The sequence below is a fragment of the Pan paniscus genome, chromosome 1 (genome assembly GCF_029289425.2).
Source record: "Pan paniscus chromosome 1, NHGRI_mPanPan1-v2.0_pri, whole genome shotgun sequence".
In the NCBI taxonomy this organism is placed as follows: domain Eukaryota; kingdom Metazoa; phylum Chordata; class Mammalia; order Primates; family Hominidae; genus Pan; species Pan paniscus.
Genome location: NC_073249.2, coordinates 68,032,231 through 68,054,597, shown reverse-complemented (window position 1 = coordinate 68,054,597; position 22,367 = coordinate 68,032,231). Strand labels below are relative to the sequence as shown.

At 45.1% G+C, this 22,367-nt stretch overlaps 1 protein-coding gene across 3 annotated transcripts in view; it reads left to right on the top strand.

Moving 5' to 3' along the window:
* CACNA1E (calcium voltage-gated channel subunit alpha1 E) overlaps positions 1–22,367 on the top strand; it is a 498,274-nt gene that overhangs the window by 396,729 nt on the left and 79,178 nt on the right. For all 3 annotated transcript variants that reach the window (XM_057301979.2, XM_063603599.1, XM_063603598.1), the window contains exons 10-20: positions 6,160–6,275; positions 10,533–10,586; positions 11,235–11,324; positions 12,287–12,496; positions 13,249–13,361; positions 14,931–15,043; positions 15,386–15,517; positions 15,963–16,035; positions 16,937–17,054; positions 19,650–19,717; positions 21,247–21,344. In XM_057301979.2, coding sequence (XP_057157962.1) covers positions 6,160–6,275; positions 10,533–10,586; positions 11,235–11,324; positions 12,287–12,496; positions 13,249–13,361; positions 14,931–15,043; positions 15,386–15,517; positions 15,963–16,035; positions 16,937–17,054; positions 19,650–19,717; positions 21,247–21,344 — 1,185 coding nt within the window. The remainder of the gene's footprint in view (positions 1–6,159; positions 6,276–10,532; positions 10,587–11,234; positions 11,325–12,286; positions 12,497–13,248; positions 13,362–14,930; positions 15,044–15,385; positions 15,518–15,962; positions 16,036–16,936; positions 17,055–19,649; positions 19,718–21,246; positions 21,345–22,367) is intronic.

The window sequence follows — 22,367 nt, the reverse complement described above, 5'->3', positions numbered from 1 at the left end:
AACAAAGCTCCCTGCATGGAGCTGGGAGGAGAGGTCTGGAGCGAGAGGCTAAAACATGAGTCAAGCAGTCCTCCAACCGAGGCTTTCTTACCCCAGCCGACCTACCAGAACATCTTCATCGCTAGACAAGCATCGAGATACCAGTCCAGGTGCCCTGTGACTGACTCTGGGGTCACATAACATGGGCAGACATTTCAGGCTGGAGCTAGGCTTTCATCAACCTCACTTCTAATCCCCAAGAGTTAGCAACAGCATAATCAAGTCTAGAAATGTGAATGACCGAAGACCCTCCTAGTATCAGCCTATGGGCTAAAACCAGTTACTTCATTAAGGCAGAAATTAGCCACTTTGTGATTTGTCTGTAGCAGTGGCTCCTTATAGGTTCATACATTCATAAAATACTAATTTTAATAATAACCTAAAATGATTTCAAAGAAGTCTCTGTCTTCTCTCCCCTCTTCCCTCCAGGCACGCATGATAAATGTTTTGGGCATTCTACCTTGTATGAGATTATGTAATTCTTCCACTTCATCTTATTGATTAATTATATAGAATTAGCTGTGTATGAATAGTTGAGTTTTACAATTTATATTTCTCATGTAAACTGCTGCAGAAAAAAAGCAGTCACAAATACAAATGTAGTAACCAGGATAAAAGAAAACTGTGCTCAACCATGCAGGGCAAAGAGATCCACCTTGTTCTTAGTTTCCATGACTGAAATTTAGAAACCCAAACCTTGCATACATATGTAGCATCTAGAGTAGAGGCTCATCCATGCTTAACTCCAATTCACCTTACTTCCCTGTATGCAAGAGCCGTATGTGAGGGGACCTACAGGTTAGGTTTGGGGCTGGAGGAGCAACCTAAAATTAAGGATGACAGAATTGGGTAAGGAGAAGTATCGGGAATGAAACACAACTTGGATTTGTGTCACTGTACAATCTCTTATGGGAATCTAGTCAGGACTCTCAGAGTCAACCAGATCTATCCCTGCCTCTGGTTATGAGCCTAGGGTTTATGTGGGTCCTAATGTCAACTCTTACTGATGAAGAAATTGAGACAGCAAGGTGACTGTCCAGTTTGTAAGCAGCAGAGGATACCTAGATCCCCAGCTCTGAAAATAGAATGGTGGTGTTTCTGCTGCATCACATGGGGATTTGTTTTTGTTCCCCTTGTTTGGAATTCTGAAATCTAGATGCATCCCTTCTTGATTTCTGTTGCATCTCTCGGTGTAGAAACCCTGGATAGAACAAATGAAAAGGAGCCAATTACCTATCCTCTTACCTTAGGCCACAGGCTGTTGCCAAGCGGCCTTAGGGAATATGAACACTCTTCTTCTATAGGCCAGATTCCCCCTTTTACATTTTCTATGCCTTGCTCCAAGGGAACTGGATAAATTAAGATATTCATAGTGCCCTGCTATGAGCTGCCTTTCAATGGGGGAATTCAGCAGTCGTCTGGTAAACTAAATAACGGTAATATGCATCATCATCTGAATAACCCCAGGATCCTCTGTGAAGAGGACAGGGTACTCAGATCCTCAGAGGAGAGAGGGACCAGTTAAAGGAGTATGCTTTGTTTCGCAGGTCTGGCCACATATATACCCATGAGCCTGATGGGCATGTTAAATCTAAGGTTTATGAAGCTGAATCTTATTTACTCCTGTTCTCTCCAGAATGCAATATGTGTATGAATAAATGGACACAAAATCAAGCAGTATATCACTAGCTTGACTAACGCTATGAATTTTATTCTAGGCCTTTAATAACCCAACACAGAGCAATGGATTTTTATGCTACTGTCTCAATGAAAAGGATAGTCCCTTAAAGAAAAACAAAACCCATCTGTTTTAATATCCTTATTTTCCTCAACCTTGGGCTGAAATGAAATCCCTCTTGTAGATTTTAAATGTTGACTTCTAGATAGCAGGGAAGACAGCTAAGGCATTGTGGAAACAGCACATAACCTGGAAGAAGACATTAGTTTGAATTTTGTCTCTGCCTCTTGCTAATTGGATTATCTTGGGCAAGTAATCTTTTTGAATCTCGCAGGGCTTTTGAAACTATAAATGAAATAATTTACATGAAAATGATTTGTAAATTTAACAAGTTTAAATGTGTTACATGAACATTAGCTGTTCTTGATATTTTATTTCTATAATCTATGGAATCTATCATACCAGACACTGGGTTAAGCTTCTCTGACCCTTGTTGGAATGTGATACTTGACCTCATGAAGGCTTTACTTGACCTCATGAAGCCTGCAGACTAGTCAGGGAGACAGGCCATGGGTACTAACAATTACAGCAGCGAGGGCAGAGGGGCTGTAAGAGTTAGGAAAGACACAGGTGCTGGACTTGCTACCCAGGTTCCCAATGAAAGAACAAAACAGAAAAGGCTGCTTGATAAAGCATCATAAAGAAGGTCCCCCACATCCTCCATTAAGGTGCTGGAGCTGCTTAGGAGGTACTCCCAGTGGTGCACATTTGTTGCTTTACTTCTTTTAGCCAAGAGGCTTGGCCAAATTGGTTGGGCTCTGGGACTGTGAGTTCCAGCTAGGATGCCAGGTGGGAGGGTGGGAGGAAAGGGAGCCTACAATGGCGAAGAAGAGCAGGGAACCCAGCGAGTGAGACCCGGATCCAGGAAACTTCCAAACACAAGGAGGCATGTGGAAACAGCGCTTAATCTGGAACCAGAAGAGGTTAGATAAAGGGAGGTTAGACGGGGGTTTGTTGGCCTATCCTACCAGAAATCAAGCTACATCGTCATTCTGGGGGCCTTATAGAGATGACATACCCCATTCTTCATAGTCTAATTTACACTGATTATAGTGGAGTCAAATGAAGAGAAACTGGTGGCAGTGTGCAGGAGTTGCTCCTAGTTCACCTGCTCCCTTTGAGTCAGTGCAGAGATGGAGTACTCCTCCTTTTAAGCCTCTGGGAGTCAGGGAAGAACTATGACTTCTCCTAGTTAGCCTGGATATTTGTCATTAAAAAAAATCTACTGAACATATACTATGTGGTAGGCCTATTCTAGTCTAGGAAGATAGAAAGTTGAGTAAGGCACAGAATGTTTTTGCAAAAAGCTTACATAGAAGGAGAGACATACAGCTGACCATAGTAAACGTCTGACTGCAAGATGAGCTCTAAAGGGATGGGGAAGAGGTAGACTGGAGGCCAGAAGGTTGGGGTGCAGTGATGGTGGGACCCAAACAGAAGAGGCAACATTTCAGCCTGGCCTTGAAGAAGGATTTTGACTCAGGCAGATAAGCATTGTGCACTAGCCTTGAACGCCCATCCTGCCTTTTCAGTAAGTGTGGGAGATGTGCTGTAGTTGAAGTGTGGCTGTGGTGGGCTGTAGGCAGGCAGGGGGTGGATAGGGATGGCAGGAGGAGATAAGGCTTGAAGAGAAAGGTTTGGCTCCAACTGTGTAAGACTTTGAACGTCACGCTTGAAGGCTTCATCCTCTTCATTGAGCAGAGGGTGATGGAAGCCGTAGAAGAGGGGCTAATAGAGTAGAAAGAGATGAAATTTAGAAGATCTGAGAGTTGTGGTTCCTCTGAGGGGCTATGTGTCCTTAGACACTTGCCCTCTCAAAGGGCCACTTAAGTCCCTTTAGATTCAGTTTTCTGAGCTGGAAAATGGATATGTTGGTCATAATGCTTATCCTAGATGCTCAAGGATGATTATGTTCCTCCGGTCATAGCCTGCTTCAATTCTCCTCTTTCAAGGTCTTGCTCAAAATATCACCTTCTTATTAAACCTCCCTGGATTCCCCCAGGGTTGAGAAATCAAGACGCAGACCTATGAAAAGGTAAAGTAACATATAAAAATGCCATTGGGCTAGGCAAATATTTGGTGCATGAAGGACTTGGGCTCTTACAAGAGAAAGGCCTGGGTTCTAATCTTGGCTCTGTTTCTTACTTAAACTCCATCAAGTTGCATAACTTTTAAGTTAAGGATGAAAATACCTATTCTACCTTCTTCTCAGAATGGTTGTAAAGATTAAATGAGCAAAATGTATGAAGGTGCTTGGTAAATTAAGATTTGCTCTACACATGTTACTTGCCATGGTTAGTACTGGAGGTTTGGAAGTGGTAAGATCCAGTGAATGACCTTTTAAAAAGATAACGTTGATAGTGTGAGATGGGTGAAAGGAGGAGAAAGAGACAGGAGGTTGAGAGACCAGCCGGGTGCTATTGCAGTGGTCCAGGCAGGGAAGGATGAGATCATGGACCAAGATAGTGAGGATGGAGAGGCAGGGTGAATTCAAGTGCTTTTATGAAGGTAGAACCAACTGGACAATGGTACTAACTGGACAGGAGGGACTGAAAGAAGCAAAAATCCAAAGGTAAGAATTTTGGTGGAAGGTGATGTCATGAACCAAGCCAGCCCCTTGTTACTTTCAAATTTCTGAAATTCAGAAAGTAGAAAGGAGGCATCCCAGGGCTTGAATTCAGTTACCCTGGCCCTCACTGGCCCTGGTCGCTCTTCATTTTGACTCTCTCCTTCCCTTCCCCCATAGCACCTTTAGTAGAACCCAATGAACCTGAAGCCAAGCACAGGAGAATTTGTCCTTCCAATGTGCCTTTCCCTACACCTTCTGCCTGATTGTAAGCAGGTGGCTGTACCCAAGGACACCAGCTCTATTTTGGCAGGAGGGCCAGGTGTGACACGAGCAGGTGTCTGTTGGCATTATGGTAGACTGGCGTCTTCCCTTTCCCTGCACTGTAGCTGGGGCCCATCCCCCAGCCCCTCATTCATTTCTTCTTTCCTAGACACGACAGAGAAACTGGCAGGACTTACAGTGGGTGCTGGACTCCCTCAGATTCAGTCTGCAGCTCTATTTTTTTTTTTAAACGTCTTGCTCTGTTGCCCAGGCTGGAGTGCAGTGGCACGATCACAGCTCACTGTAACCTCGAATTCCTGGGCTCAAACAGTCCTTCCACCTCAGCTTCCCAAAGTGCTGGGATTACAGGCATGAGCCACTGTGCCTGGCCTGCAGCTCTTTATGGGGATCACATTTAATAAGTAGAACAGCTTCCCAGGTAGTAGGAGAACACCTGAGCCATGGCTGGGAGGCACTGCACTGGTAAGGGCATCCTAGCCTGGAAGGGTGTTTGGTGATGAGAGAGGCATTGCTAGAGGTGGCTTCTGGAGGAACCTGTTAGCAAACTGTGATTTATTTATCCCCATTCTTTCACCCAATAAATTTGATCCTCCTCTTCTCTACCAGGGAGCCCTTAGTCCTCTTCTCTTCTCTTTCTCCCATGGAGCTGTAGCCTTCTCATTCCTGTTGTCACACGGAGTGGCATTGGCCCCCTGAGCCCGTCATGGGCTCTATCTTCTTCCTGACCCTGACCCTCACCTGAGTGTTCCCTCTGCCTCATGATCTCCCCTCCACCCCACCCCCACCACCTTCCCACTGGCTTTATGGGAGTCAGGTGTCCTTCTCACGTCCCTTCCTTTCTTATTTAACTGACATCAGTCAACTTTGAATAGCATTTTAGCCTTTGAAGTCATCAGGCTCATTGATCTTCAGTGGCAGCTTTTATTGAGCACCAGAGTACAGGACAGCAGAGGCAACACAGCATTGTGGTTAGGGTTCAAATCCCAGCAAGGCATTTCACCTCAATAAACCTTGGCTTCCCCATCTGTTAAATGGGAATTTTAATAGTATTAATACTTCATAGGATGGTCGTGAGGATGAAATGAGTTAATGGGTGTAAAAACCTTGATAAAGGGCCAACACATCATAATTGGTCAATATACGTTAATCACTATTGTTATCAAAAGGAGAAAGAGTAGCTGTGCCCTTCAGAGGGTTAAGGGTTTTTGTTGTAGCTGAAGAGGTGGAACATGGCATTTTGAAACCTAGTTTCTCACATGGCTAAGAACATACCTTTCAAAACAGAGCAAGCAATCAGTTGGTCCTGACTGGAATGCAGCTAGTCTGGGAAGGCTTCCTTTGTGAGGCTGAATGAGGTGTGTTTCTGTGTAACATTGTAAGGAGGTCATATTTGCAGCCTGGGTCAGGGGAAAGGGTACATGGGCTTAATAGAGGTACTTGCTCAGATACTCTCTCTCTGTTGCTTGATTCACTCTTTCCCTTAGTCATGGCCCTATCCAAACCCAGTGAATCTTATCCTTCTTGTCCACAGGGAATTTGCCAAAGAGAGAGAGAGAGTGGAGAACCGAAGGGCTTTCATGAAGCTGCGGCGCCAGCAGCAGATTGAGCGTGAGCTGAATGGCTACCGTGCCTGGATAGACAAAGCAGGTAGGCCTGGGGGGCTGCAGGAGGCTGGTGAGTGGGCTGCAGAGACATCAGGGCTGGCCCCTCACTCCCAATGCTCCCATTCAAGGGGCAGCCTAGACAAGACAAGAGAGACACTCTGGATGCCTGGTTGGCTCTTAAGGTTCCCTGCTCATCCCACTTTCTTCCTCTGGGGTCTAACTGTCCTGTCTATCAAACTGTCCCAACACCTTAAGGCAGGCATCTTAGCAAGGTGAACTGAGTAAAAGTAACATAACCCAATCCTGGAGCTGAGACTGGGCTGATGGCGTTTTGTAATACCGTTCCTGGTGCTCACAGCAGTCCATTCATTCAGCAAATATTTATTGAGTGCCTACTTTGTGCCAGACCCTGTTCTAAGCACTTGGGATATGGCAGTGAGCCAAACAGTCAACCAGCTCACCAAAGCTCTTCGCTTGTAAAGCTCTCTAGTTGGCTAAGGCAACAATAAACAAAATAATAAATGAGTAACTTATAAGACAATGATAAGGTGGTAAATATGATGGGAAAACTGATCAAGTTAGGGGTATGGGGTATAGAATGTGCCACAGTTTTAAATAGGTCAGGGTGGGCCCATTGGTGTGTAGACTTGAAGAAATGAAGGAGTGAGCCAGAGGAAGTTCTGGGAGAGGAGTATTTCAGCGCCAAGTACCTAACATGGGAGTGAGCTGGGGTGCCCAAGGAGCAGAAGGGGGAAGGAATAGGGAGGAGGAACAGGAGACAGAGTGACGGCTGTCATGGGGGAAGTGGGCAGCAATCATGTTTGACCTTATGGGGCCTTGTAAGGGCTATGGGCTTCACTCTGAGTGACACAAGAACCATGGGAGGGTTTTGAGCAGAGGACTGACGTGCTGGCCGCATTGAGAATAGACCATAGAAGGATAAGGCTGGAAGCAGAGGGACTAGTAGTGCCGCCGTCTAGGGAGGAGATAATGGTGAGAACAGGTGTTTTCCTAAGCCTTGAGCTGTCATCAGTTCTTACCCTGTGACTCAACATTAGGAATAGTTCTCAGCTGCCTGTGAGAATAGGTCCAAACCTATCATGATTTCATTAACCCACAGAGCCACCAGATTCAAGTTTGGCTGTGGCTCAGATGCTTATGAAGGGCATCAATCACCCCCATATTTGTCAATAAAAGGGACGGGTTTGCTTTCTTTATTATTTTAAAGGTTGGTTTGCATTAGTATTATATATCTTCATTTTCTTCCAGAGGAACAAGTGATTTCTTAAATAAAAACTACACGTATGACAGTATCTTTTCTCTATTCCTAATAGAAAACATAGCACAAAAGTGAGGTCACAGAGGAAAAATTTGGAGTATGATTTAGTGCTTAGTTGCTTGAGCCTTATTCTTCTGTAGGAGCTTTGGAATGACACTATAACACTTACTGTGACTGCCAACACACAAAAACCCTCTCTAAGCTCTGCAGTCAACTTTTGGTGACCTCCAAGGGTTGAGAGGGTACCTGTATGATTACGATCTGCACTCCCTTGTAGCCTCTGGAAACATGAGCAATGTGTGTTGACTATAGTTGCATTTCGCCCTTTCTCCTCCAAGGCTGTTGTGTAGGGATGAAGTGGACACGAATATCCCCTACCGCTTCCCAGAATGGTAATTCAGGCTTACCATGGGAGGTCAAGCAGATTTGCCTCTAGGCCAGGAAGGCAGCTTGATGGTCCCAGCTGTCCTTGGCTTTCTCGGCGGAGGAGCCATCTGACAGACCACTAAGAGAGCTGGCAGCAGACCCAGGAAGGAGCCCGCCCAGCCTTGGCCACCCCACACAGGTCAGGTGGCAGGGTATGCTGCTCGCTGGGGCTCTGCTTTTCAAATACTTGCAGAATTCCAAGGCTTCCCTTTCTTCCAGTTGGCAAAGCCAGCTCTCTCCTCCTTCTAAGAAAAAAGACGCACTGCGACGTCAAAGTGTGCTTCCTGGCCCTTCCCTTTACAAATGGAGCACCAGTGAATCAGAGACAGATGGGTTACATTTCCCTGGAAAGACACTCAAGTTCTAAAGCGAACTTGGCAAAAGGCATGGGGTGAGGAGGAAGGGGGATGGCTTCAGCAAATCCAGAGCCCTTGAGTGCTTCCCAGAGATCTTGGCAGCACCACACACCTTCCATCTGTCCTGGGGGGTCCCCAGATCTGCTCACCCCAAAGCCCAGACACTGTGCACAGCAAAAGTGACTGTCTGGCTAAGATAATTAAAGTTGCTATGAGGTATTTTAACAAGTTCCTAATTTTTAAATGATGCCCTCCAAACACGTGCTATAAAATGACTTAAAAACCCTTTATGTCTGCAGGAAGGAGTGCCTCACCAGTAACACTTAACCTGTTAATTTAGCATTTTGCCAGAGGCTATACTTAAAAAAGAAAGCAAACATTTATGACTTTGTAATAATGGCCATCCGGTGAGTACCATCCCAGCCTTAAAATGTTCCCCTCCCTAGGAAATACATTATGTACTCTCAGTTTTATCTGTAGCTGGAATTACGGTAATGACTTTAACCTCTCCTACTGTCCTTTTACTTGTTAAAAGTGTTTAAATTAAACCATTGTTTAGTAGGGTCTGAAGCTAGCTTTCCCCCAGCAGCTGGGATCTTAGGGAATGTTTAACGAGGCCTCTGGCTCCCTGGCCTATGGGTTGAGCTCAAACTCATCCCGTCACTCCTCATAGGGCATGCAGGATCCCACCAGACTTGGGAGAGAAGGGCTATTTTGTTGATGCACTTGGAGGGATGCTAGTGAGGTTTGGTCTAACAAGTCTTAGTAGAAAATATTCCCCTTCAGATGATGACACCTCAGTAGAGTATGGGACTGCTCCTGGGGACACCAAGTGGGAAGAGTACAGGGGACTGTCTGGTGTCATTTTAGAACAACAAGCAAATATATTATTTCATCATCAACCAGTCCTTCAGTTCTCTAACACCAACTAGGTGTTCAACAATCAGTTAAATTCTAACACTAAATACTACCTCAAATTAGCATAGACCCCACAGGTTAAAGGCTCGGTTCCACAGGACTGCCCCCACTTTAGATGGCAGCCAAAAGTGGGATCTCCAGGCAACCAACATATCTGCCTGGCTGACTACAAATCTGGGGTTCCCACAACCGTCACCCCACTCCCCACTGGTTCAGTAATTTGTTAGAATGACTCACAGAACTTTGGAAAAACCATACTGTATTATAAAGGATACAACTCAGGAACAGCCCAATGGAAGAGGTATATAGGGCAGGGTATGGTGGTGGGGAGCACAGAGCTTCATGTCCTCTCTGAGAACACCACCCTCCCAGCTCATTGATGTGTTTACCAACCCAGATGCCTCCTGAACCCCAATATGCGGAACCCCAACATTTAGCATGCCCATCATTACATAGGCATGCTCGATTAAACCATCGGCCATTGGCAATTAAACTAATCTCTAGTGCCCCTCCTCCCTAGAAGTGGGAGTAGGGGGAGGCTGAAAGTTCTAGCCTCCAGTCCTGTGGCAGTTTGTTCTGGCTACAAGCTACCTCCTCTAACCTATCCAGGGCCCCTCTCTCCTCCATGAGTCATTCATTAGCATATGAAAGACTGCCAGGAACCAGAGACAAAAACCAAATACTTTTTAAATTTTATCTTAGGGACAAATTCATGATTGGCCCAAGCCTCTTTGGCTCAGGCTCTGGTCAACCAACAAAGGATGGAAGCGATGGGGACAGGAGGAAACTCACAAGCCCCCCTCCTGTCTCCAAGGACCTTTGGGCATCTTCCTCTGACTCCTCCTCATAGACATAGAATAAAGCCCAAAACATGGGCTCAGCTCCTGAATGAGGGTGTAGATGTTATAACCCATGGCCACTGGCAAGAGAAGCTAAGGAAGCTGTTGCTGCTAGAAGTTCAAGGAGTTAGGAAAGACAGGAAGCTGGGTGGAATTAAAAACAGAAATGGAAATTTTTCATTCCTATCAAGGATTTTAGCTTCTTCCTCTCTTCTCACAGGTATCCTCCTGAACAGGAGTATCAGACACAGAGCCGATTGTTACCCCAAACACCCCCTCCCCGAGGCTTCCTTTCTGTTCTCAGGAGCTCTCTGTGCACCCTCTGTGACACTTGCTTTCTTTCTGATGCTGGTGCCTGTGACAGGCTCTGAACTCTGCTCTCTCTCTGTTGCCCTGAGCTGAAGTTGTCCCTGAGGGATTTTCATCTTGCAGAATAATTTGGCATTTACAGATAATTTACCAAACCATTTGTTTCCATATAGAGGAAGTCATGCTCGCTGAAGAAAATAAAAATGCTGGAACATCCGCCTTAGAAGGTAAGGAAATGTTCTGATGCCTTATTCCAGTTGCATTTGCCCCTCTTAGGCGATGGCTATCTCTCTTGATCAAAAGGGGAGAAAGAAATGAAAGACGGTGTTCTGGGATTTGAAATGAGAGTCTTTCTGTCATAAAATCCCTCATGCTTTAAAATGAAGGGAATTGAGTCACAGATTTAAATGCCTTTTAAAGTGATGAAAATGAAACCCAAGAGTTGCTTTGTTCCAGGGCATGTGATTGATACTGAGCAAGGAAAAGGCCATCCTACAACCAATGCTATCTAAAGGGACCTTCTCTTAAAATGTGTGGGGATCACCTTGAGACCACTTGCATTACCAGGAAGTGGCATTGTAGATGAAGAGCCAGGACAGATGGATACGGAGTGCCTGTTTACCTCCTGCATTTAGATAGGCTCTAGCATGGCTTCCAGAGCTCTTGTGTTGCAGGAAGGTGCTGGTGAGCACAGCATTTGCGGTCCGGTAGACATCCTTGATTTCTGTTACCCTGGCTCAGGTATTAAAGGCAGATAGATGCCTGTGTTACAGGGGCCTCACACAAGGCATCTTGCCTGCATTCCTCAAAATTTTGTCCAGAATGGTCTGGGTGTACTTGTGGCCTCTCACTGGTCTTCCCTTTCCCTGGTGCAGTGCTTCGAAGGGCAACCATCAAGAGGAGCCGGACAGAGGCCATGACTCGAGACTCCAGTGATGAGCACTGTGTTGATATCTCCTCTGTGGGTGAGTGGATCCAGTTAGATCTTTTACTGCTCTGAATCTCCCATGAAAAGGAAGATCCTGTCTTTTGAGAAGCACCACAAGGAGGGAAAGAATCCAAAGGGTCCAGAATTTAGGAATGTAATTAAGGAAAAGGGTGGAAATCGAATCTAGATTACAATGATTTATTTAAAAAAAAAAAAAAAGGACCTGGGGATGCTATTTATTCACATGAAACATGGGATTTAGGGCTAAGAATCCAACCCAAGTTTTTCAGGTGTGGCAGATGTATTCCATTTGCAGAAGTATCCACCCTCTCCTGGGAGTGATGATGAGAACCCACTTTGGGACATTGTTCAAAGGATCCTGAGGACCTGTTGCTTCCAGGGACACGGATGTGAGATCTTGAAGCCATTTGCTTAACAACAGTAGCCCCCACCTACTTCCATCATGTGAAATTTAAACTAATTCTGATTGGCAATTATTTAACATTATGTGTTCCATCTCAGGTGCTCCTAGAGATTCTGGCTGATGGCAGGTTTTTCCTCCCCAGAAAAAGGGAAAGGTCTTGTTCCATCCTCAAAAGCAGAAGAGACTTACAAAGTTCATTGCTGTTTTGTGCCACCAGTGGTAGAAATATCACCAGTGTAGCAGAAGAATTCCAGTGCTTGAAGCTATTTTAAAAGGAAAGGGCAGAAAGAAGCCCAATCTGTTAAAAACATAAACACGATCCTATTAAGATTCAAGACACTGGTGTCCTGCCTGGGGAATCTTTCCATTTCTTAGGACTGAGAGTGCCCAGAGAGGAAAAACAGGGTCACTGCCTATAGAAACTACTGAGCCCGTAAGATGGGGATTCCCCACACCTGCAATGTGGCAGTCACCTTGCCCTGGGACTAGAGCAGCCCATCTTGCCCTTCGAATGCTCCCTGGCCCGGACCACAGGATATTTTGCAGTCTCATTCTTCCTTACTTCTCCCTCTTAGGCACACCTCTGGCCCGAGCCAGTATCAAAAGTGCAAAGGTAGATGGGGTCTCTTATTTCCGGCACAAGGAAAGGCTTCTGCGCATCTCCATTCGCCACATGGTTAAATCCCAGGTGTTTTACTGGATTGTGCTGAGCCTTGTGGCACTCAACACTGCCTGTGTGGCCATTGTCCATCACAACCAGCCCCAGTGGCTCACCCACCTCCTCTGTAAGTAAAGCCTCTCTCTAAAGCCTCCTCTGCTGGTCCCCATGTGGGGCAGCTTGATGTGTGTGTGAACGCAAGACAGCAAAGCACCCTGCTAGGAAAGGTTCTACCTCTTCACACTGTGAGGGAGCCCACATCGTCCTCAAGGGGGCTGGAGTATCTCATGACTGTTTCCAGCTTTCATTCTTTAGGTAAACAGATCATTGTTGATGAATCAACAAGATAGCATAACGTTATACCTTTGGGTACCATAAAGCCTTCACTTCCTTTCTTAAGGAGACTCAATGATCAGGAGTTTTGATCATTGAAATTCTGGGCAGGAAGTTCTCAGGGCAATGGAGATCTCAAATAGACCAGAAGAAGAGCTTATAGGTCAGCTCCAGATTAGACTGCCACTGGGTGTGAGTGAGGGTCAGGGGCCTGTCCCTGCCAGGCATGTAGGGAGGAATCCAGCTCTTTGATCAAAGCCATAGTAAGTCCTCTCTTTCCCCCTGAGGGCCCTCTACCATATAAAGACCAGTGACAGGCCTACCTATTGAAAGAGAGCAATGCTGATCTCTTGAGTGCACCTGGGACTCGGCCTGGGTCAGAGGGTACTCGGACATCATTAGGCTCTGTCCAGCCCTGGCCTGATGTGGCCACCGAATGTCCTGACGTGTGCTGTTGTGAGATCCTCTGTAGGTGGGTGTGTTAGCTGAGAAGTGCATGAGCCCACCCCACATGTGGAACCAATGCTCTACTTTTAATACTTCCAGACTATGCAGAATTTCTGTTTCTGGGACTCTTCCTCTTGGAGATGTCCCTGAAGATGTATGGCATGGGGCCTCGCCTTTATTTTCACTCTTCATTCAACTGCTTTGATTTTGGGGTAAGTCCTCGGAAGCCTGCCTCTGCTCCTGCTTCGTGTTGATATGCCCTGGTTTTAGATAAGCAGCTTGCTCCTTACTCAGCATGAGGCACTGAAATCAGAATATGTAAAAGCGGAATAGATAAGATTAGCTAAAGGGAATTCAGAAGCGAGTGAATCCTTCCCATGCAGGGTTTGTTTGTTTTTCTGAGCTCTTTGATTTTCAATATTTTTATTAAAATGTAACACATACATTATAGAGGGTACACTTAAGTGTATAGCTCCGTGAGAGTTTACAAAGCTACCCATAGCCAGAGTTTTGAACCACTTATTATCTTGGGGGAAGCCTGAAAAGGACAAAGGACTTGATTTTAGAGGTGGTTCTGTAGGAAAGAGAAGCTTATATATTTGTTTTTCTACTTCAGTTTAAAATTGGGATAATTATCTAGATAGACCCTCATTCAAACACACACACACACACACACACACACACACACACACCCACCCCCTTATATTAGCAAGTCCTCACAGAGAATATCTCAGTCAGCTGTTTACTTTCTACATAGTATGGATATCTAAATGTATACATTGTGCTAACACTTCAAGGTGCTTTCACGTATCTTTTATTTTTGTCCCCTGCCGCTTACAGGAGTCCTATGAACTACATTTCATTTCAGGAGTTAGCCTTCCCATTTACACAAGAATAAATAGAAGCTACCGTGCCCAAGTTCATATACCCAGTTAGCAGCAGAACTGGGTCGCAGAACTTTGGGCTCCTGAACCACTTCTCTTTCTGTCAATCCCACTACTTTTTCTGCCAAAGCTTCAGTTAGGTGCTAAAGATTTTGAACACTTGCTAATCTACATTTTAACTTGGAACATATGGTTCTGAGTACAGGCAATTTTCAGGCATAACAGCTAGTGAGAGATCACTTTAACCTCAGTTTCTTTGTGTCCGTACCTTTCGGCATTGCTGTCAGGATTAATAGTTGTTGTTTCTCCTAGCACAATATCTAGAACATAGTGGACATTCAATAAATATATAATTAAAATAAAGGAAATAGAAATGTTCATCTGAAATTGCTGCATCTTGCAGCAATCAGATCCTACATCACCATGAACTGTCACATTGCGGGATGCAAGACCTCCATGACTGAAAGATATTTATTATATCAAGGACCAAAACGTTCTTGTTAGCACTAAATTTTAGGATGATGAGAGAATATAGACCTTCTCTGAGATTTCTGTATTGAGAAGCAACTTGTACTAATTAGTTTCCTTGGTTTGAGTACCACTCCTTTGTCAGAGCATCAGAAGCAGCAACTAGCTGTTGTAGTTTTCACCAAGGACAGGAGTCAGTAAGCCAATCTACAGTGTGAAGGATTAAAGTTAGGAAGGGGATTGGAGAGCAATGGGAGAGAGGTGGCAGCTTCCCACATAGGTAGTTCTACTGAAGGTAGGGCTGGTGGGAGAGGAGAGTTTTTATTTCCCCATCCCCCACTGAGAGCTGTTGATGGTGTGCTGGGCGCTAGAATGCCCCCTCTTCTCCTCTTCCTCCTCCTCTCACTGTGGCTGGCATTGCCTCTCTAGGTCACAGTGGGCAGTATCTTTGAAGTGGTCTGGGCAATCTTCAGACCTGGTACGTCTTTTGGAATCAGTGTCTTGCGAGCCCTCCGGCTTCTAAGAATATTTAAAATAACCAAGTAAGTGATCAGAATTTGGACTTTTCCCAATGACTTTGAGAGTAGAACCTTTTTTCTGCCTTGTATTTTCTTCCATCTTCTCTTTCCCCCTTAGGGGGAAAGTATCCCTTCCCTGCCCCACCCCTTTTCTATTCTTTAGCTCTTCCTTTTTCTCCAAAGATTAAACCAAAAATATCTATGGTGCCACATTCCCAAGGGGAGCAATAGGTTTCTGCCCTCTTTACTTCCTACAAATATACAAATGCAGCTTATTTCATAGACTACCAGGCATATGCTGAGCTGGGCTTGGTGGGTGACTTGGTATGCAGTGTTCACAGCTGTCACATTGTCTGGGTTTTGTAGGTATTGGGCTTCCCTACGGAATTTGGTGGTCTCCTTGATGAGCTCAATGAAGTCTATCATCAGTTTGCTTTTCCTCCTCTTCCTCTTCATCGTTGTCTTTGCTCTCCTAGGAATGCAGTTATTTGGAGGCAGGTAAGTGCCCAGAAGCTTTCCATCCAAAGGAGGCTCAAAACCCAGTCGTAGCCTGTGTTGGGCTAGGGTCATTAACTCAATCACCATGTTACTATCCTGTCTGCCTTTGCCCATGGCCTGAATTAACCACTGAGTGAGTTCATAGGTGGAGTAAACGTCTCTGCTTTTATTCCTTTCATGCTGTACAGGGTTCTCATTCCGGGGACCCATTTCTTTGGTGCTGTCCCTGAAATGTGCAGCGTGGGCACATTCTTCAAAGTGCATAGTTTATCAGTAGTAGTCACTGTTACAGTCTTTGTAAGTTATGTGGAATGGGGAAAAAGTAGGGAAGAGGGGGGTTGTAGAAGAAAGGAGAAAAGAAGTGATGAAAGCTGTGATCTTGGGGAATGGAAAACTTGGTATGTGAGATTTTCATTTCATTATTTTCTCTAATTTTGTTTTTCAGGTTTAACTTTAATGATGGGACTCCTTCGGCAAATTTTGATACCTTCCCTGCAGCCATCATGACCGTGTTCCAGGTATGAGGCCAGCTGACGGTTCACAAGTGCTGCATGGGGTCCCTTGGACTGCACACTGCAAGACAAGGATGAGTTTCAGGATAATTCTGCTTTTCCTTTCCAGGCTCCTCCCAGGGGATTGAGGCACTCTTTCTAGTTGAGCGGTCATTACTACAATAATCCCTAGAACTTCTGTGGCTTTGTTCTTACCAATAGTAAGAGAGCTCTGTTGGGACCATCTCACTGTCCTTCTCTCACACCTGTGAGTTTGCAGGAGACACTGAGTCTGAGGCATTCAGCCAAGAATCACATCTATGGTTTTCTGAAATCTAGGGGCATCTTCTAACCCATTTAATGAGGTATCCATTAAATGGTGTTTATTTAACAAGGTCTCTTTTCCATCCCTACTCCCCCCAAAACTCAACCGTTTAAATCATGGGGAAAACTCAAAATCAATAGTGTCTTAGGCCTAAAGAAAAATACTGTTTGGCCAGAATCTGAGGTTGGACCACAACCCATTTCCTGAACTGCAGCCCACAAGGCTCTTTCCAATCATGCTGCTGTTCCAGACCCTGTATCTGGGCAGCTCTGAGGACAGTTAGGTAATGACCAGACCACCTGATCTGTGTCATTTCCACAAGGACCTTGCAAAACTGGAGGTGGGAGACACTCTGTAGTTGGAGGAACAGAATCTTTCCCTTTGATGCTCTCCTCCCATTTTCAATGCCTAAAATTCTTTTCCATACGAAAAAAAAGTTTAGGATTATTTATGGAAATGACTTTTTTTTTCTTAACTCCTTGGCAAGATTGTCAAGCAAGGGGGTAGATGCAAAAGACCCAGGCCCAGAATTTGCCCTTGGCATTGGCCCCATTTTCTCCTCCAGCCCAGGTTTCTGATGCGCCTGTCATTTGCTTTGTGTAGATCCTGACGGGTGAGGACTGGAATGAGGTGATGTACAATGGGATCCGCTCCCAGGGTGGGGTCAGCTCAGGCATGTGGTCTGCCATCTACTTCATTGTGCTCACCTTGTTTGGCAACTGTATCCTTTTTAAGATGCACCTCCTCAAGCTGCCTGCCTTCCTGGACCAGCATTTGAGGAGGCATTGGTGGTGGTGGTGCTAGAGCTTGGGTTGGTGGGACAGGGGCGTGGACATTGTTTGGTGTACTAAAGTAAATAAGGATCCTGATCTGAAGGACTTTATGTACCAGTTGGGTAAAGAATACAAACATAAACAAGATAGAGTATTATCCAAATCTGTAGTGTATGCAAAGAATAACATAGGAGGCTGTTACATTGAATGGTTGGAGGTACTATGAGCTGGGGAACATTAGACAAAGCAGAGATCACTGTAGGCTGAAAGAGGCACATTATACCACTAATGAATTAATTACATGCTAATGTAGAACAGAGCCTGCCACATAGTAAGATCCCAAAAAATTCGTGTTAGGATTAATGCTATTACTGCTAATTATAGCAAATATGTATTGTATTTGGGCTATACGTGAGACCTTAAACTAAGTGCTTCATAGGCACTATTTCATCTAATCCTTACAAGACAGAGAAAAAAATATCTCGAGTAAAATAACTACTAAATTGTAAAGGGAGACTAAAGTCCAGTTCCATCTAACTCCAGTGCCCTATCCAATCACAAGATCTAGAACAGGAAATTTAGGTTTTAATCCCAGCAACTCTGTGTATCAGCTGTGTGGCCTTGGGAAAGTTACTTAATGACTTCAAGCTTCTATTTTTTACAACTGAAAGGAGAATAATAATATTTATCTCCTTTGTTCGTGGTGAATACTAAATGAGATAATTTATTTGCATGTGATTTATAATTACAAACTTCTATACAACTGTTAGATGCTTTTGGGGAGTTGGGTTGGCCATGAATTGGGATTAGTAGAACAGAAAGGCAGAACCATGGGACGCAGGTGTATTTTTGCATTTTCCATAGTTTCATAGAGAAGACATGCTGTTTTACGTTTTCTGCCCTGAAAACATCTAGAGGTCGGGACAGACTAGAAGCTCAATATGAGAAACTCATGAAAAGAACACTAGGCAGTAAGTCACAGACATGGAAGCTCCATGTGTCCCAATGGCACCATCATTTTCCTGATATTCTGGGGGTAGTCAGAGCTGGGCTTTGATGCTAGAACAGTTCTATGTTCCACAACACATAGGCTTTGAAGAGAGTTGGAAATTGAGACTTCAGGCACTAGAGTATGGCATAGGAATAGATTTCATAGTGAATCATGTCTGCTGTGTGACATTTTGTTAAATGAAATGTGGAACCCTTCAGGACCCTCACAAGAAGAATGGGAGAAGTTAGCATCTCATTATTGGGAGATGCTCAGTAACAGGGGCTCTGGAATCTCATTCTTTTTGTCGTTAAGGACAGAATGGTGTGACGCCCATTGGTCTAGGTAGGATTCAATTCCAGCCTCCCAGAATGGGGAGATGAGCTCCCATACTGAGCTCCCTACACATCTTGTTCAGTGATTCTCTTAGTTGTTATTGCTATGGGTAGAGGCCACAGCTGACTAAAGACCTTTTGAATGTGGCTGAACAAACTCAAAGTGCTTTTTCTGTTCCCTTACTCATCAACAATTAATGCAGAAGACTTCTGTAACCAAATGCGTGGGTTTTTTTACTCACCAACAAGCAAGCAATCCGGCAGTGGATACTAATTGGTGTCCTCTAATTCAATTCTGACGCTATCTACCTGGAGATAGCATCAGATCCCACAGGTCGATGGCTCAATCCCCAAGACTGCCCCTGCCTTACGATGACAATTGCATGCCTCAGGTTACTTTACCTGTGTTTTGAAGGCTATAATTCGGGGTTCCCACAACCCCCTTCCTGGGTTTGGTTAATTTGCTAGAATGGCTCACGGAACTCAGGAAAACACATTTACTGGTTTATTATAAAGGATATTACAAAGGATGCAGTTGAAGAGGGGCAGAGGGAAAGGCATGGGGGATGGGCACAGAACATTCATATCCTCTCCGGGAGTGCCAGTCTCCAGGAACCTCCACATGTTCAGCTATCCAGAAGCTCTCCGAACCCTGTCCTTTTGGATTGTTATGGAGTCTTCATTACATAGGCATGATTGATTAAGCCATTGGTCATTGGTGATCAACTTAACCTTCAGCCCCTCACCCCTCCCCAGGGGTTGTGGGAGTAGGGCTGAAAGTTCCAACTCTCTAATCATGCCTTGGTTTGGTGACCAGCCCCCATCCAGAAGCTACCTAGGGGCTACCAGATAACACTTTGGAGTTTCTAAGGATTTAAAGAGTTGTATGCCAGGAAACACAGTTAAAGACCAAATAATAATTTTTCACAGTATCGTAATTTTCCTCACCCCATCTGGCCCCCAGATGGTTTGATTCAAGTATTTCTTTATCCTGGGTAAAGAGATGATATGCAGAAGGAGGGAAGAAATATCCTCTTTCTCCTTTCAACAGAGTTGTACAACATCTCCCTCTCTGTTCTCACAGCCCCTGCTTAAGTGACTCTTCAGGGTAGCTTCTGTTCCTGTTAGTGTCCCAGGAAGGAAAGATTATCAGGTGGCCTCTCAGCCTTGCTGAAGACTTTTGCTTTTCTTATTTGCCCATCCTTAATTCATCACCCCAGACACGCTACTGAATGTGTTCTTGGCTATCGCTGTGGATAATCTCGCCAACGCCCAGGAACTGACCAAGGTAAGCATTGTTTTCTGGGGATCTGATGTTTCTCTAGTGCCATTGGGTGGTACCCTTTGGCCTTTGGAACTCTCTCCCAAAGTCTACATTGTCTGACTCAGGCCTGCCAGGAAGGCCCTTTCTGGAAACTTCTGGACAGTTGGAGAGCCACACACCCATGACGGAAGGCTGGTTCACTTTTATTGAGTTTGGTGAGCCTCAGCCTAGCCCAGGGGGCCTCAAGGAACACAGAAAATAACATCTTAATTTCTATGAGCCCTCAAAGGAGTCCTTTCCAGGATCATCATGGAGAGTCAAGAAAATTCTAAAGCCCTGGTTTTAAGTTCCACCTCTGCTACTGCAACCTGCGGCTGTGTGACCTGAATCACATGACTTAACCCTTTTGGGTTTTGGTGGGAGAGAGATCAGGGCCATCACAGTTCCTGGGCTATGGCTGTTGGGATATTCCAGTAGGCAAAGGTCATTTTGGGGAAATTTCAATGAAGCCAGATACTAAATTTCTCACAGAACTGTTCCCTTCTTTTCTCTGATTAATTTCCCCAGTGTGGGGAGGTAATATTAACAGCAGTGGGATGGTCTACAGAGATGAGTAAAAACCCTTCTCTTCACAGAAGGTGCCAATTTGGTTTTGGGCAGAGGTGCATAGCATCCTGCTGACATTTCTGAGCTTCTTCCATGCATTCTCTGATGATCTTTCTACATCCTTGAGGGTCTTCTTATCTGCATATATGGTAGGAAAAATACCAGCTTTAGTAGCTGAGAAACTGGGTCTGAGTCCCACACCTGCCATTGGCTGTGTTGGCTTTGCTTGGACTCCTGATCTCTATTAGCATTGGTTTCTTCATGCATGAGACAGGAATGCCATATCTGCATTGTGTACCTTACAGGATTACTGTGAGGATCAAGTAAAATAACGTCTGTGAAAACCATAGCATGCTCTGAAGATGTATGTGCTCTTATTAGCTCTAGTCATTTTACCTGAGCTGGTTTTCCTTGGGTTCATACATAGAGGGGACACTTGCAGGAATGCTGCTGAAGGGATGAGATCTTGGCCTAAGCACCCACTTAGCTGTGCAGAGAAGACACTACAATGGGGCACTCAGCCTCAGCACTTTACTCGGCGGGGTCCTTGCCTGGAAGGCCCCTGCTCCATCACTTCCAGACACTGTAGGACATCTGAGAAGTGTCAGCTCCTGCCACTGACCTCCACAGCCATAGCCAGCTCCACTGAGGGCTAGGGGTTGGGGTAGACTTCTCCTGGTTCTCATGAGCAACCTGTGGATGGCTCCAAGATGGAGACAAGGATTGCTGGCCACGCTGTAGCTGTGAGACTACTGACCCTCAAGGGGCCTGGCCTCTGGCCATCAGAAGTCTCTGAGCCAACCTAACATCTCGCTGCCTTGTTTATCCTCTTCCTGTGTCTTCCTCACTTCACTTGGTATTCAGAACTCCTCCTTAGGAGAGCAGCCAAGGGAAGCTACTCTCCTTCCTGGGGATCCCAGGCAAAGCCATCTCTGCTTTGTGTCTAGGATGAACAGGAGGAAGAAGAGGCCTTCAACCAGAAACATGCACTGCAGAAGGCCAAGGAGGTCAGCCCGATGTCTGCACCCAACATGCCTTCGATCGAGTGAGTCAGCTGCCCCCTTCACTGATCCCTGAGCTCCTGTGCTAACAGCCAATTCATCAACTCACAGAACTATTGGTTATAGGAGTGTAACTACTCCATGCTGGGAACTGTTCCTGAGAATACAGCAGTGAGCCAGACAGAGTCTGTTTTCATGGAACTGTTATTTCAGTGAGTGAGACAGATAATAAACATGCACATCATTTCAGATAGTGACAGGTGCTATAAGTAAATGAAACAGGGTCCTATGGTGGAGAAGTACAGGAGCTGGGTGGGAGCAGCTTATGTCAAGCCAGAAGGGATTCTCTGAAGGGGAGCTGTTTAAGCCAAGACCTAAGTGTGTAGATGACAGTCATGTGACATTTTGAAGGAAGAGTGTTCCCCAGCAAGGTTCAGTGTGACTGGTGTGTAATTAATGAGGGGAAATAGAGAAAGGGCCGGGGAGGGGGCAGGGGCCAACTCGGAGGTCCTTAAAGTCCAGGTGGAAGAGTTTAGCTTTTATTCTAGCTGAAATCACAAGAGGACTTCAAGTGGAAGGATGAATAGGATATGATTTACACTTTTAAAAAGGTCACTCTGTTCTATGGAGCATAACGGACTGTAGGGGCCAGAGTGGAGGCAGGGAAAGAGTCTGCTCTCAGAGTAAAGTAGGTGAGAGGTAATGGGGGTTTAGACTAGGGTGGGGGAAGTGAAGGAGATGAGTAATCCCATTCAGTCGGTAGTTTGGAGAGAGAGCCAATAGGATGAGCTCATGGATTAAACGTGGCAGGGGTGAGGATGAATAAAAGGGAAGAAACAAAAATCGATCCCAGGTTTTAAGGTTTTGTGGACTAAGCAACGGATTGGGGAGTGGTGGTAGTTACTGTATCCCTGGAAACTGTTGGAAATCTAAAGTTCATTTTGAGATACTTCTAAGGCATCCAAGTATTGAACTGGCTATTGGTTACCTGCATCTGGAGCTCAGAAAAGTCAGAATTAAAACAATGATTGGGGAAGGTTATTCGCATTTAGATGGTATTTAAGTCA